The sequence below is a fragment of the Styela clava genome, chromosome 13 (genome assembly GCF_964204865.1).
Source record: "Styela clava chromosome 13, kaStyClav1.hap1.2, whole genome shotgun sequence".
NCBI classification, from domain to species: Eukaryota; Metazoa; Chordata; class Ascidiacea; order Stolidobranchia; family Styelidae; genus Styela; species Styela clava.
Genome location: NC_135262.1, coordinates 3,774,447 through 3,792,184, shown reverse-complemented (window position 1 = coordinate 3,792,184; position 17,738 = coordinate 3,774,447). Strand labels below are relative to the sequence as shown.

General features: G+C 34.2%; 1 protein-coding gene across 2 annotated transcripts in view; it reads right to left on the bottom strand.

The window, feature by feature from the left end:
- Positions 1–17,305, bottom strand: part of LOC120333164 (protein CLEC16A-like) — a 32,200-nt gene extending 14,895 nt beyond the window's left edge. For both annotated transcript variants that reach the window (XM_039400527.2, XM_039400529.2), the window contains exons 1-13: positions 17,147–17,305; positions 14,381–14,509; positions 13,960–14,093; positions 11,873–12,021; positions 11,356–11,461; positions 8,448–8,571; positions 6,370–6,562; positions 5,225–5,272; positions 3,462–3,554; positions 2,626–2,743; positions 1,441–1,614; positions 980–1,079; positions 199–299 (exon numbers count right to left, since the gene is read on the bottom strand). In XM_039400527.2, coding sequence (XP_039256461.2) covers positions 199–299; positions 980–1,079; positions 1,441–1,614; positions 2,626–2,743; positions 3,462–3,554; positions 5,225–5,272; positions 6,370–6,562; positions 8,448–8,571; positions 11,356–11,461; positions 11,873–12,021; positions 13,960–14,093; positions 14,381–14,509; positions 17,147–17,217 — 1,540 coding nt within the window. In that variant the 5' untranslated portion in view covers positions 17,218–17,305. The remainder of the gene's footprint in view (positions 1–198; positions 300–979; positions 1,080–1,440; positions 1,615–2,625; positions 2,744–3,461; positions 3,555–5,224; positions 5,273–6,369; positions 6,563–8,447; positions 8,572–11,355; positions 11,462–11,872; positions 12,022–13,959; positions 14,094–14,380; positions 14,510–17,146) is intronic.
- Positions 17,306–17,738: the final 433 nt, after the last annotated feature.

Sequence of the window (17,738 nt, the reverse complement as noted above, 5' to 3'; positions counted from 1 at the left end):
TCTTGCAAACTAAGGTCTCATCATACACATAACATTAACATAATTTATTGCCATGAACTAAAATAAATTGATTTTCAGCATAAATGATGCTTATACCAAATTATAAATGAATATAGAAAGAAGTATTGAAAAGAGCAAAATGCTAAAAATATAAAATGATAGTTCTGGAAAAACGAAAATTACTAAAATTTATCATACCTTTGTTATGTAACATTGCATAAAGAAGACACAATGCAAGTAATGCTTTGTAATCATCGCCTTGACAATTCAGAGCACTGTAGATGGTGTCGAGAAAAGGCCTGAAAAGAGATTTAAGATTAAGTTTACTTGCTCATAACACTTGTGATAGTGTTAACTCGGGGCTCCCGAAGTATGCGAACCAAGATGGCGGACATCGGAATGTAATATGTGTACTAGGTTAGGGTTAGGCCATAATTTTAGGTATAAATACTACGGGAGGCTCTTGGCTAGTCTTTGAACTGATAATAGGACTAAAATAAGGAAAATTGGAAAAAAATTATGGCCTAACCCTAACCTGTTACCCATGTTACGTTCCGATGTCCGCCATCTTGGTTCGCATACTTCGGGAGCACCGTTAACTCTTTGTAACCAAGAGGCCTCCGGAAATCTTGAAACCCCTCTATAAAATCTGTCATTTCTCCTAGTTCAAACACGCATGAAACATCACTTAGATATAGTTGGAAAGGTCGCTTTAGCTACCTCCAGGGAGCCATCGCTAGACGTGTTTAGCGTGTCTATTTCTAGTATGTGACGTGAGAGAAATCGAAAGTGAAATTAAGTCTACCTGCGCAAAACATTACTTATCATAGTGTCTGGACAGTGGTCAACATACTTTATTATGTACTACTTGATCAAGTATGGACATTGACGCAGCATGCTTGCCACAATATTTTCGACTTTGGCTTTGTATTAAGCAAATTGAATTTTGAAGAAAAGAATGAAGAAATCTTGTACATACCTGTTTGTACTGATACCAGATGATGAGGATGACAGTCTTGTTGCTGCAGCTTTTTGTTCATCAGTTATATTTTGAGGTTGCGGCAACGAGAGAACACGGCCTGATAATAGAGTATGAACATTAGTTGAACTTCAACTAAACATGGTGAGAATACTGATAGAAGTTTTTAAAGCAATCTTAGAAGCGTTTAAAATCTATATTTAAATATATCTTTGCAAAAAATAAAAAATTTGTATTATATTTTCTACACTTTTTACTCAGAACAAGACCAGAATCATAGTACTAAAAACAGAAGTGAAATGTGCATATATACTTACAGGGGTGTAACCAAAAACTTTTAAAGGGAGGAGGATTTTAATTGCCAAGTTAGATTGTAACAGCTAGCAGGTCGAGGCCAGAATTACATTTAAAAAAAGAGGGAATCTGACTCTTAACTACCCCCTGTTAGGGATACACCTCACCTGGGGATTCATTTGAATTGCTTGAAGAAATATCATCATCAGAGTAAGTTGGACTGACAGGTGCCAGAACTTCTTGTTGAGTATTCAAACTCCTCTCTACTTCTTCTACCGTGTAGTTTTGTTCGATCACTGGCTCTGGAGGTTCAACTGGTGATGTTGGTTCATCGTCAGAACCTAAGAATTGAATGTACAGGATGTTCATAAAGTCTCTTCACAATTTCAATTTTGTTATGAGGTCAGTTCTCAATATATTATATTCAACAGGTTTGTTGTTTTTTGATCAGTAATTTTTTGACATTTTTCCTTCATTTAATAATACATACGTAAGGGCCAAAACAAGATACGATATTGAGAAACTCCCTTTGCCATTTTGAAGACTTTATGGACACCCTATATGTTCGTTTGCAGCAAAGTCTTGATCCCTCAACTTCCAATTAAATTATTTCATTATCTTGAGTGCAAATTGTCATAAATTTTTGGTGTCAAGTTTGCATGGACTGATTATCGAGTCAAAATGATTAATTATTACACAATGTATTTGGTATTTGGTCTTGTTCCATCAACTTGGGGGGTTCAAACTATCAAATTAAATATTTAATTATTCTAATTTCAAATTGTCATAAATTTTAAGTTTGCACTGACTGATTCAGGTCTATCTACTCAAAATTGAAATCATTGGTAAAATTACTAAAGAATGCATTTGGTTTATTCGCATAGTGGTGGTATTATGGCTTAGCGGTTAATGCGGTTACCTTAACTGTGTTCGCATCACGGATTAGCTTGGGTTCCAATCCCATGCTTAGTACCTAACCCAGGGTGTATAAAATTGGGTAAGCAATGCCGTATGGCAGGGACGTATCCAAGGTTGATGGTCAGAACCTATTAAATGCTGCAATTGTCTTAGCTTGGAACGCTTTTAGACTCTCCAAGACTCTTGGAAACCCATGTTTTATGGTCTTTGACCAAACCAGGTAGCTGATACGGTGTAACTTGGCAATTAGAAATTACAACCCATGCCCGCCCCTTAAAAAAAGTCCTGAATACGTCTGCCGCCGGGTCTTTCCAAATAATGAGTAACTTCTTACATATCAATAAATATCAGTGGCCGCTCATTTAGTATCATGTTAAAAAAAGGGTTAGATAGAGTAATATTTATCTGTTTATCAAACTAAAAAGCTTTCGTACCAACGTTCCTGAAGTTTGGTCTTTTAGTTTTCTTCTTTGTTGCTTTCTTCACTCTTTTACTATCGAGCCAAGTATCAAGGCTTTCTGGCTGCTGCACGAATGCTTCATAAACTTCATCCTGGAAGGAAAATTCAAAGAATTTTTGCTCTTCTTGCTTTACAGAGAAGGTTATGGTACACATTTCAAAGTAACAACAACTGAAAACATTAAATCAGGCTATAATGGTTGTGAAATCTTGCGGAAACTCATATTGCTTCTCTGAATTACAATTGTTTTCATCATAACTTCAGAACATAATTGAATCAATAGTGAATGTCATTTTAGTATAAAAACAAGTATTTCTGTGTGTTCATTACTCATAAAATATTATACAATGGTAAATCAGTTGGATGTTGGTCTGGTAAATAAAATTGATATGTGTTATTTATACCATACACATAAACCATGCATAATCATAATTTTAATATGCATACTTAGCAGAATCAAGCTATTACAACGTGCTGATTACCCATAAAGCACACTGATTAATACAAATGGTAAATAAGTTGGTATAGTTTATATCTGTATACAGTACACAATTTTATATGCCACACATAAGCAGAGAAATGTATCTAAATTAGGATAAAACTGATGATTAATTGGGCAACCCCATTTCAGCTACATTATTAATTCATTGTTTAAAATAGTGTTCAGGAAGTGTTTAAATTTTATTATTATTAAAGCTATATTGCAGTTTGCTAAGTTGCAAAAATGTACAAGTATATAAATGACAAATATAATATTTTAAGGTGGTCATGAAATTTAACCGAATGGGATGAATCTGAAAACTGACAAACCTGGTCGTTCATGAGATTCAATGTTGAATTCTGGTTGAAGATGACTTCGGCAAGTTTATGGACAACAGGTTCATATTGGATGATCAGGAAAACCTGGATAAGAGAAATTAGACACATGAAATATATATGTTTTTAGTTACAAAGTATGGAATGTAGAAATGTTAAAAGCATGGAGTTAAATGTATGGAATGCTGCTATGTTTTTCTGTAAATATGACACAAATCAAAATCACACTTTGAAGTCCTTTGGATTTAATTATTTTAAAGTTATTCTCACATCATTAAATTGCAAATTGATCCTTCATATTTCAATCCACAATCGATAATGAAAAGCATTTGATTTTATTAATGGCATTTTATAAGTCTTTCCGAAACCATGTTGAGATAATAATAATATGTGTATGAGAAATGTCAATTTTCAGAATTTGGATGAATAATTGCAAATTAAAGCTTAGAAAAAAGGGCAACTGTCTATATGAAGCATTTAGTCGTGCCATGATTATTTATGGGCACAAAACCAACCAGGCAAGTAATACAGTATACTTTCCCTAATTGTAATTACGGTAAATGTTGATAAAATAAAATGTGTTTTCCAATGCATTTTAACTTGTATTATAGTAAGTAAATGTGTCAAGTTTGATAATTTATGATTTATAACATTATATTCTACTTTATTTATTAAAATATCATAAATATCAACATGACCAAAAATGATTCACTTAATTCCTAAACTATTTGATTCAAGAGTCTTGCTGCACACTGCTAACACAAATGTATTTCTGTAACGTTTCGTCCGACCAGACTCCAAATCACACTTATCAGGATCAGACTTCTTCAGACAAGCATTTTTCAACTACTGGTAGTTTAATATTGATATATGCTTTATTATTGATTGTGTGAGCACATGTAGATATTACCGTATACTGAGCAAGTCATCGTATTTATAGAATGTGAGCATCACTATGTCTGTGTAAAGTTGCTTGTTTGAACAAACTGGGAATGTAACTGCCAACACGACATAACTAAAACTCTCATAAATGTGATAAGTGGTTTGAATAGGTTTAAAAGGCTTTTGATACCCGAATACAAAATTCTAATGCTCTTTATGCTAGTCATGAAATATACAGGGTGTCCACAGAGTTCCTTTACAATTTCAATTTTGTTATGAAGTCAGTTCTTAATATATCTTAACCAGGTTCGTTGTTTGTTAATCAGTAATTGTTTAAGTATTTTTACTTTATTTAATACATCTGTGAGGGCCAAAACAATATAATATGGTATCAATAAATTCCCTTTGCAATTTTAAAAAATTATAACACTTTATGGACAGGACATGCTATATGTTTGAATACAGTCGGATGGAGTTGAGTTCAACGTTTCTTTCTAGTAATGGAGAATGGGGTCCAAAATGACCTTAAGTTGATATTTGATAATCATTTCAGTCAATGATTCATTCTACAGTCAAAACAAGATGAAGGAATATTTAAGTTTATCGAAATCGTAAAGACATGACAGTTTGTTACTTTCAAAAACCAATTTAAACTAATAAACTCTACAACCAAAACAAAAGTTCCAGTTATAATAGTAATTAAAGCATAATTCAATCAGTGGGTATTCAATAATAGGTCTGTTATTTCAATTCAAATAGCCAAAGACCATACACTTGTGCAGAGTCGCAATGATATTTTACCTGAAAGCATATAGAACTTACCGTAGGTGCTACTTTGTATAATGTGTTAGTTAAAAATAACTATCGATAATTACCTGTGAAAGGAGGAATAACGCCAACACTGAATTGACTCTTGGTTGCTCCTGAAAATATTAACAATAGTATTTATTACTTACATGATTTTAGGCCTCCCCCCCCCTTTTTAGAATTTGTCAAGTCTCGCACCCCACCTAAAGAATAACTAGCTAACAATAAGCTACAAATAACAGATAGTAAGATAAAAGTATACATTATTCAAAAAACACATTGAAAATGTGTGGATAGAACATGAATGTTCAAAATAAAGAAATAAGGCGGGCGAGATCAAATTAGATTTTTAATTAGCTTTCACGCTCCTTCAAAAAATTGTCTACGTCCACCCTGCACCTCCCCGTTTGAGAACAACTGCTATAAAATATTTGCCAATTGTTAAACTATAACAACCATAAGAATAAGAAAATAGGATCGAATCTGACATTGAATTAATACTAGTACAGTGAACAAGAGAAAAATGCCAAAATACGAGTGATATAAATAACTTATATGGAAGCCGCAATGTCAGCAAAATCCCATATATTGAAAGAATTGTACCGAATGTTATATGGAGTCGTGTTTGTGAAATCTAAAAACCACCGAAATTTGAGATGAAATAATCGAGTGCAGTAGATTTATAGACCTATGAAAATAATAAAATAGCATTCTAATTTCTCCTATCTTCAAGTACTGAAAGTCCATTAGTAACAGAAACAAGCGATATTTCCGCAACAAGAATTTAGCAAAACGATACACTTCGTTTTCAAAACACAACAGCCATTGTTAGGTATGGCTCGATTTGTCCAATTCACCACTGTGCGATCGGTACTGCATAGTGGTACACACTAAGATCATGTGACGCTGAGTTTGCAAGTTTACTTAGGTATACAATCATAGCAAATATGTGAAATGACAATGGATAAAATTGAACTGTTGCAAGCGCTGTTGTAATTACTGTGCTGTTTACTAAACTAAGGATTGGTCTATGTCCATTGGCCGAGGCGGTTAAAGCGAAAAACTCAAATACTACCACTAAAATGTAAAGAGCTGCAAGGAATTATAGTGTAAATGACAATGGCCGTGAGACGCAGAGCAGTTCCTATCAGAAAACAGTTATGAAGCCATGAATTCCGCATAACCAGTGTTCTATAAAACCCCGGTATCTTACCTGTTCATCAGAGTCATCGTCACCAATAGAAGAAAGAGAATAAATATACAAAGGAACAAATAAATGATGAAGCAATTGTTTTCCGAGTATGTTGTTAAGTTGTTCATTCTCTATTGCTAATATATCATTCAGGTAATGCAAATGATCCAGATGTTCTGCAACAAGGTCACTGAGACGATTCAGATTTTGATGGCTGGAATAATAATAAGTAAAAGTGTGATTTCATTATGTCATTACAAATAAAACAAATTAAACTTCCAAATATACGGAATATTATCTTGAAATTTTTTTTTGAATGAGGAATATTAGATAGGATGATGATAAAAAAAAATTGAAATAAATTTATAGCCTTAATATGACTTTAATTCATTATAAAAAATAAACGTTTTATTTCAATTCCCCTTTTTCTCAATTTTTCGATGTTAATTATACGAAGTCTAATTTTGCCTGACTGTCAGGTATGAACAGCGCAGTGTTATATTATTACAATTTATTCGTAAACCCGAGAATTAATTATATTGAATATTGCTAATTTTAAACAAATTTGAATATTCCATCCAAAATAAACATCCATATATGGCATTATAGACAGAGATATAATATAGGAAACACCCAAAGTAAAACACAAGGTATATATAGAATTGTATGGAAACAGGTGCATATTATTGATTTCTGCCCATTATACAAATGAATATTGCATAACATAATATTGCTTAGCTATTATAGTTAAAGCCTATTCATTAGAGAGAGAAAACACCAATTCACAGTAGAGGAGAAAATCAATACATCAACAGTGATAAGAACATTGGGCATCAGAGTTTACTCTAAGAAAATTATGAGTGCGAAGGTCAGGTGCATCTGCAGTTTTTCTAAAAAAGTGCGCTAATGATGAACACTGTTGGGCATGGATGATCAATCTAGTGTGAAGTAGGTGTAAATAAATAAATAAGCTCCCAGTTGAATACATTAAAGATATTGTGAAATGTTTATGTATTCTGTTGTTTAAATATGTGTGTGCAGCAATATCTAAGGCTTTTATTTATGCAGGTATACAGACTCACTTAACAATTTGACAATTTAGCATGTGGACTTTGTATTGTAATAAAGATTTGACTGGCAATTGACAAAAACTCAATTTGGCTTCACACTTCAACATGAAGTCGGATGCCAAAAGTAGGGACAACCAACATAGTTAGCATGTGGACCAATTAGCAACCAATTTAGCATGTGGACTTTGTATTGAAATTTGAACTGACAATTGACAAAAACAAAATTTGGCATCACACTTCTAACATGAAGTCAAATCAAAGGTCTCTGATCCCCGATGCCAAAAGTTGGGACAACCAACATAGTAACAAAAATGTGGTGATATGGAACAGGGGCATAGCCAGGCGGGTTTGGCGGGTTGGAAACCCCTTCTAAAATGTGAAAAAAAGCATACTTCTGTACCATACATAGCAATTTTTCGTTAACTTGAAACGCTAGCTGATACCGGCTAAGGCTATCTGGACCCCCCCTCCCTTCCCTCACAGTAATTCCTCGCCCCTGCACCCTTCCTTGCTATGCTCCTGATTTGGTACCTTCTGGTCATTTGAAGAGCCTATATTATAATGCTATCGGGCTGCCATATCAGGTTAGAAATGAACAATAAACGAGAATATCGGTCAGAGACCGAAGACTTATCGATCGAAAGTTAGAGGATCCCCAAAACAGCGCTCTTACTCCATAGTGACACCTTGTGTCCCATCACTAATTAATTAATAACTCGCTAATTATACGACATAATTCATCCAAAATAAATAGGCTTCTGGTACGACATATGATATATGCACATGCAAAATCTGGAGCAGATTCAATATCACTTTCGTGAGATATCGCGTACATCTAACAGACAGACAGATACCTTTCAACATACTTACCAATTAAAATCGATTACAGATACCTATCAACATACTTACCAATTAAAATCGATAAGTAATAAGTGCTACAAGTCTGTGCCAAGACTCGATGACATTTTTTTCGACAACTAAAGTTACATCAACAAATCTATTATATTATAACAAAGCAAAATGTCTTACTTATCATTGCTCCTTATGCAAGTGTTGAGTTCTCTGACATGATTTCCAATAAACCAAACAAGATTGGAGAAGTAGGGAACAGCTGTTCTGTCTCGGATGTAACGAAGCATTGCTTCATCTTGCACTGAAGGAAAAAGAAAAATTGTTTTAATTAAGTTTTCTAGATTTGGGATAATGATTTTGAAGCAAATAATATTATAGAAAGAATGCTTACGGTAATCGAAAACTGTATTCGGTAATAAACTTGGGGCACATTTTTTAAAATATTCTGTAAATATTATTAATACCGGTACTTAGGATAGGATTGACATATTTATTCCGGGAAGAAGAAAGCCGTTGGAACGGCTCAATCACACGGCGAACCACGTGCTCTCGTCAAATTACCAGTACATGTCAGGTATGGGATTAGTCATCCAGTTATTTTGTTTTCGGAGGAATGGACTTGATGGTAGGGGAAGGCGTGAACGACCTGCGGCTATGTGAACCACCCTACATCGACGAGGAGCCTAGCAATTCTTTTTCCTCATAACAATTATTTAAATCAGGGTTTCTCAAAACGGGTTATTTTTGACTCTAATGCATATGTTGTTTATTGGCTTTTTATCATTAATTGTGGCACATACCTGTTAACTGATAGAAAGATGTTAAAAGCAACAGTAGACATTTTCACAGCAGTTATTAACTGAGTCATGTATAAGCAAATGTATAATCAAGTAATTTCAATTTGAAAATACAAGGCAGCAACGGATAAACAGTAACTTTTACAAAAAAAAACATTTTTCAACAAGGGTCAAATTTGAATAACAACTACCGGTATGACAACTTTTCATGACATGCTAGGTCCCGATCAAAACATGTTTTCATAAGATGATGATTCATAAAACATTGTGATTGCAAGCTATGACTTGTTATCTTGACCCACAATATGCAAACTAGTAACAACAAAAAATTCAACATTAACTGTATAGAAAGTAAAGCATAGCAGGCACTGAAGGTCTAATGCGGCCTGACATGTGTTCGCAAAAACAGGTCGAATTTGATTTCGAGAGCTATTTGCAATATTTTATGTTGAACCTACCGGCAGAGGATGCTCTAAATTAGTGGTTCCCAAAGTTTTTAAGCCGCGCCCCCTTTTTAGAATTTGTCAGGAATCGCGCCCCAGCTCAAAAACAACTAGCTAACAATGGGCTACTAATATCAGATAGTAGGGCCAAAGTATGTTTTATTCAAAAATATGAAAATACATGGATGGAACAAAAATATCCAGAATAAAGAAATGTAAATATCCAAATAAGTCGGGCAAGATCAATTCTAACAATTTATTCTCATTCAGTTCTACGCATCCTCAAAAAATTCTCCACGCCACCACTGCGGGGCTCGCCCCACCGTTTGATAACCACTGCCCTAAAATATCAAATATTCAGATACATTTGAAAATCACATTCACTGGAGTCAAGTTTGTGATTTGAGAATATTGCCCAAAAACCAGACAAGAGATGGTTCAATACACAGGGTGAGCCAAAATAAAAACCCAAAGATTTGTCAATTACTTCTATGAAGAAAATTTATTCAATACTTGCAATTCGTTTTTTATGATTGTACCCAAAGTTTCAGTAACCTAAGACATTTGGCACAAAACTCGGGTTCCCTCTAGAATGTGTTCGTTCAAAATGACCTAGTTACTTATCGATTTCGCGATATCGAACATTTCACAAATTTTTAGAACTTTTCGTTTTTAATTTTATTGACATTTAGTAAAAATGATAAGCACATCAGATAGAGTGCTTATTATTACTTATCGATTTTAATCGGTAAGTATGTTGATAGGTATTTGTCTGTCTGTCTGTTTGTCTGTTAGATGCACGCGATATCTCACGAAAGCGAGATTGAATCTGCTCCAGATTTTGCATGTGCATTCATCTTATCTCGGACCAGAAGCCTATTGATTTTGAGCAAATTATGCCGTATAACTAGCGAGTTATTAATTAATTAGTGATGGGACAAAAGGTGTCACTATGGAGTAAGAGCGCTGTTTTAGGGGATCCCCTAACTTTCGATCGATAAGTCTTCGGTCGCTGACCGATATTCTCGTTTCTGTTTTTTACGGTTTCCCATGTACATCAAAACATAATAGGCTCAGAATGTATTTGGATAGTGAAATATTCAGTTTTGGACATCAAATTGTCCTGTGTCCTGTGTTCAAATTGACCCAATTTCTGTTTTTTTCTCGGTTCCCCAAGTGCTTTAAGTCAATATACAGGATTTTATCAAATTCTGTGAGATGATATATATAATATTTATATATAAAATTAGTTGTACATTTTACATTTAGAGACGCATGACAGGAAGCTTAATATGTAATCAATAAATTTCATGATATAAAAATATTGATCACAAGGACTTATGCGCACCAAAATGGCACACAACCTGAACACAGTATGTGTGTACCGGTTACGATTCAGGCTGTGCGACATCTTGGTGCGCATACTTCTGGAGCACCGATCAAAAATCCCCAGGCCTACAGAAGCTTTTAAGACAACCAAGCAAATTCTAAATACAAGAAAAAGATGAGTACAGGAATACATAGAAAAAACATAGAGAACATCCATTGATAAATGATATTAGCGCTCTATCTGAAGTAAACAAGCTGTTCTGGAACCAAAGCCATTCAAAATTTATCTATTTTTCGAATAAACACCAAGTAAAATAATTAAACCTGGTTATGATATATTGCGAACTGACTTCATACCAAAATTGTAATTGCAACAGGAATTGAAAGCCTTGTATAGGCCTACACTACATTCTATTTTATACACTCAATGTCATGAAAAAACATAATATCAATACAATCAAAACTTGAATAAACATCGAGCAAAATGAGAGTAAGAGGACTGTATGCACTACATACCTTTATATACATTCAATGTCAATGTCCTGACAGCAATCCTCACCATTGATTCAGAATGGTTGAAAAATTTGATTGCTTCTGTATAGAGAGCGAAGTCATCTGTATGCTGGGAATAAAACAGTGATAAAAGAGGGATTTAGGCAAGTACATTATACTGTGCTTGTTGAAAAGTTTCAGATGTAACTTTTTATGCTTTTATGCTAAATAATTTTGTTCATCATGTAGCTTTTGTTGAAGGTTGAGATTTTTTGTGACCACAACTACTTGGGTTCTCTAAGTCTCTGCTAACAAATCGCAAACCAAAATTAGGGTAACCAATTAATGACATACTTGGAATGGAAGTTTTTTCCCATGTAGGTAACAAAACATACCTTTACCATAAAATGTCCAACCATCACGTATATACTCCCACAAAGAAACATATTCTTTCCTATTTATATGCAACAACTTTTTTTAAAATGAGCAAATGACAAAAAGAGCAAAATGAGCTTCTAAAATCCTTAAAATAAAAACTCACCTCATTGTAGAAGAAATGTATTGTATGCTGGTTGAGTTTTAGAGACAAAGTTTTCAGGAATGAGATGTAATAAGCGAGAACTTCTTCATCAGAGAAATCAAACTTATGACAGATCACTTCATTCACATGGTTGTTGGAGAGCAGATAGTCTGAAAAAATGATAAGATGTTGATAATAATATGACTGACAGGAGTTACTGACTTGTTCTTCTGATTTTGTGTTTTTTAGGAGCAGTGTCCAAATATATGGAAATTATTGCACCAGTACGGTCTTAGCTTATATAACCCAGGAGATTGAAAAAGCTGATATGAGAAAATGTGTGAGAATATAATATTGATAATACCTGTAACTTTTTATTGAAATACTTTGGGGAATATTGCGTTAAAATATGGTTAGATATTAGATTGACAATAACATATTTCTTCGTTATACTTTCCCAAAATTTCAACATTAATGATAATAATATGACTGATTGCAAAAATTGAATCTCTGTCTCTTTGTCTTAGTAATAATATCAGGCGAGATAATCATTTTTACTTTGTCATACAAAAAAATGGAAACAAACAAGACAAGCATAATGGGTGGAAATTCATGAAAGCTGCTAACAGGTTTGAACATGGGACTAAAAAGTATTACAAGCACTATCACTTTAAATTGTAACATGCAAATGAGGCAATTTAAATGCATTGATACGAGGATTTATTAAACAACAAAGTTGTTTAGAACTACGGTACTAACAAGAAAAAGTACCGGAAATAAAGATAGCGTTGTGTAATCAGAAGACAGGAAATAATATGAAACATCGTGAACAAATAAGCATCCACAAAAGTTATACGTACAAGCATTATACACAAACCGAATCATAAACTTTATCACAGCGTATTTAACTCAAACTTTCATAATCCATCGTCCCGTCTAAGGACTCAAACACTTGTGACTTCCTATTTTTCTATAAAAATAACTAGTTTTTCTAGCAACAAATGACATATATATAGGAAAAAGTATGATTTATTCAAAAAACATGTTAGAAATACATGGATGGAATGTAAATATCTAAAAAAAGGCCGGTAAGATCAAATCTAACAAATACTTTTATTTTTAATTTGCTCCACGCCCACTCAAAAAATTGTCTGCGGCCAACCTTGCGGGGCGCGCCCCACCGTTCGAGAACCATTGAGTTAGACTATCTAGCAAGATCTAACAAATATACATGCTATTTCATGGAAAGAGATTATGTTATTTATATGGGCCATTCCAAGCAAAAGTTGAATTCCATCAATTTTTTAAAAAGTGTAGTGAAAGTAATTTTTTATATCAAAAGACATTGGAATTTTATTGGACTGCATTCATTTCATTGAACAATTTAAAATTTCACCCAGGTTTTAGAAATTTTGGTATAATTGACATATTTTGCGATGATTCCTGACACAAAGTGTTTGATTGTGTCTTACAGTTATTTCATATGGAATTGACGCACTGGATTTAAGTTAATAAAGTTTGAATGTTTGCAGTGCTGTAGAACATTTCTTCACCCATTTAACGATTTATTACCAGAATTTTAAGAGATGATAGATGCCGCTATTCCGAAGTGGAAAAATGTCCTGTAGTGTCATATACAATATGCACATTATCGGCATGGATTTACAGTGTTACATTAGGTAACTTGAGCAACACATAGAGGGGTAGTTCAGCTACTGCACAAGAAAATATTAAGGGCTCCTACTGTATTATCGTAAAAATTAACAGCACAACACAACGTACTGTTAGTGCATGGTGGATTCGCCGTCCTGTAGTGTCCTGCTATATTTTACTATATTTTTTTTATTTACTAAGTAAGGTTGGGTGTAACTTTTGTGCAATTTTTTACATATTCAATTAAGTAACTGATTGGACAATGAAACAAAACATGTAGATGAAAATGTGAAAATATATTGAATTTAACAACATGCAAAATTTCTGGAATTGCCCTGTAGTGTCACTTGGAATAGCCCATATTTATAATCTCGTTTAAGTACCAATGCAATAAGTTACAAGGAGAAAGGTCCTGTAGTTCAATACACAATATCCTTGTAAATAAGAATACTCACATAATGAAGTATCGTTTTGTAGATTCTCAAACAGAATATTCAATGTTTGAAGAAGTTGAATGCAGACATAATTCCCAGCGTTTTGTTTCAAAATATTCAAGAAGAAAAGAAACATGTTTTTCTCCAGATAGAACCTGAAATGACAAACATGAACAATATTCATTATTAAATGATTTTGTGTTATAATACTGAGTATTTGAGCGGAATAAATAAGATCTTCTACTGGTGCTACTGTAGTGTGAAGACATGTTACCTGACCTATTGAACTCCCGAGTCCTGACTTCTCGTGGAAATTGTGGTCACTATTACCTGATATACCCGAATATATGAGTACACGTTCAGCACAAATGCGAAAAAATAACTCAGTTGCATTTGCTGCAATTGATTCCCTTATTACAAATTTCTGAAACAAAAAACTTACTCAAAAACAGAACTATCATTTTGATCTCCCCAAATTAATATTTCGGACATTGAACGTAATGCTTCGACAATAAGTGCCTTGTTGCCTTCAGTAACAGTGGAATTCTTCGTCAAAATATGATGAAGATATCTGAAAGTGAAAAAAAACTTCCATCTTTTGATTTTATATTCAAGACACAAATTGGCTGATTCACTTATATAATATACCGTGTTTCCCCGAGAATGAAACAATTTTAAGTCTTATTTGAAGGAGCGGAGTTATATTAAAATCATTTTTGAAATTAAGGGTAGGTCTTATTTAGAGCTCGACCGATATATCGGCCAACCGATATATCGGGCCGATATTGCGTGTTTGCCGATATATCATATCGGCCCACTCGGCCGATATATCTTGCCGATATATATCAGCGCTAGTCGCTTTTCCACGTCCTAAAAAATGAGTATTTTTCTCCGGGAAATATCTGCGGCCGAGCGTTTTCTCTTTTTCGCTTCTCTCATTTTGCCTTTCAATAAACAGAGAGTTCTCTTCTATATTTCTCTCTCTTTTATCTCTTCGAGCGGCGCAAAATCCTCGCCTTCGAATATCTTGCGTCCCCAGTCTAGGCTTGCACGTAATCGACAAAAATCAATTCCGTAATTACGGCAAAATCGATTACGTAATGACCCCGTAATTGCGATATTTTTCACACGTTTAAACCTATCATAAAAACCATTTGAATCCACTTCTTTTCCGAATGGGACATTGAAGTTTGGTTTTCATATTACCGACAGTACTACACGCCGGCGACAGATGTTAAAGACAAATACCAAGGAGTGAATTCAAATTAAATTTATTCTGATTTTTATCTTGTTTTATTGTGTTGGCTTTGATTTTCCTTTATCACCTTCGCAAATTAACCGTCCCAATTTCATGCGATCAATTTTATCATTACCGTATTTACCGAAACTGGTATACGGATATATATGAAACGATAGTGGCCTTTCTTCAAAATCGACTTTCGTATTGAATAAAAATTTCGGGTTTTTAGGATATTAATCAACGACAAGCGTATTCTCTCATTTGATTATACCTGCGCCTGCCTCGCGACGAAGACTTGTTATTGCTCCTTTTTTTTACATTATCCGACTTTGCTACCTAGTTAGCATTTTAAAATAATTATTGATGCTGAATTATTGACGATATTCCGATTACCAAGCTTCATTTTATATCAAATCATTTCGCGGCCTAAATGTTTTAAGATTATTTGCGATAAATTTAGATCAAATATTAATTATTTAGCCGGCGATAAATTCTTACCCGCAACTCGTTGTAAATTAATGCTAATAAATTCTATTTTGTTTTTTAATGCGCTGTGATTTGTATTAATAAAAGTGATTGAGTCGGGAAAAGAAAGTAGCCTAGCCTTCTCTCCTTTTGAGCGCTTATAGCGGCGGTAAAATTCGTCTCATGTCTGTTTCAAGGAGAGAAAGAAAAATACGCCTTCCGGAATTACAATCAACTATCACACATTCTTATTTTTCAATATCAGCGCCAAATAAAAAAGATACCAAATCATAAAGACAAAAAAGTCTGTCGGTATTAATTGCGTTACGGTGATAACGCTTATAATAATATCGTTTTGACCGTGAAATCAAACGCTCAAACGGGGTGGCAACGCGTCATGCCGGCTCAAAACGGCTGCGAATACCGGAACTCTAATTTCTTCTACTTGTTAAACTTTCATTTTTTACAATCGACGGAATTGATTGCTTGTAAGGAGCACGTTTCAAACGCGAAAGCGCTCGACCAATAATTACGACTTTACGTAATTTGTAACTTCCCTTCCGTAACTCGAAATAATTCCGTAAATTACGTGCAAGCCTACTCCCACCTACTACTGTATGGATCAAAATGGACTTCTATAAGCTTTTTACTGACTGCCTTTTTTCTGGTGTGCATTAATGTGTGTTCTTATTTGCTGTGAAACTTTTATTAATGATGCAAGCACTGTGTAGGACTGCTTTATTTTTCAACATAAACTTTTAATTGACTGAAACGAAATGTTTCTTTCTATTTGTATTTACTGCTAGTTCAGGTTGTAGATATCGGTATGTCCATATCGGTTATCGGTCACCAGTTGGCCGATATATCGTTATCGGTATCGGTGCCAAAAAGTGATATCGGTCGAGCTCTAGTCTTATTTTCGGGGAAACACGGTGGTACAGATCTAAATACCAAGAATGTCCCAATATTTAGATATATAAAACAAACACATTTGGTAATGAGTGTGTCTGGCATGACGGCATATGAGTAAACTTGTATGTATGTAAGTTTATTCGACGCATAATGGTGAGCAATATAAACATGTTTGTCTAAATAATATGATCCATCGTAAATTGCGTTGGCCGTCACTTGAGCAAAACTCTGTCCTTACAATTACTTTTTTAGTGAGAGATCTTGAACGAAGTTTTTCATAACATCAATTTACAATTCATCATTTGATTACCATGAATTAAGGACACAGTTTTAAGCATTTCTAATTTTGTTTAAAGAGTTTGTTTAAATAATGATGATGGCCGCAATAGGCCAAAAAAGACACATTCAGACATACGTTTGTACATTGTGGTGCATTATGCTAAGGGTTAGAAATATGCTACAGTAGGACGGTAGCTATGTTAGATAACTTACATCAGGCAGTTCTGCAGTTAGAGCATAAGAACATTTTTTGTTTTTTTTTCGGTGAAACATACGCAAACAATGAAACTACAAGGTTTTTAAAAATCATACTTAAGGTGTTCCAAAGAGTGCGGATTCTTTGGAGGTTTCGGTGCCCCCAGCCATCCACGACGCATGGACATAGTGGTGGGTTGACCAGCAGATCCGATGAAGAATTAATGTTAAACTGAACTGTTACTGAATAATAGCATAACCTAAATGCAATTCAAAATAAGGAGTAAAAACTACGAGCAAATACTGAAATATAAATTGCCGAAGCTCAATTTTTAGAAGCAAAAAGAGCGAAATAATGAAATGTTTCAAAGAAATTATCAACGGGTCAACTAACTATTTTACTGGCTTTATAAACGTTATTACATAAAAACTTGGCTCTGACAATAAAGAGACCATACCGGTATCTGATATATACAACGCTAATACTGTAATACCAAGCACGGCCCAGTTAACCCTTATGGCCTGACAAAAACGAGTGTGGGCTGGCGTTCTGACAGTGTTATACGGCAAGTTAAGGCATCCTAAACGCTCACAGATTACGGTACTAAATTACACATATCCACATTTAAATCAGCACCAGAACCTCTCAGAGTCGGCCAACTGATAGCACAAAATGGCTACAATTGCCGGGAAAATGAATCAAAATCAA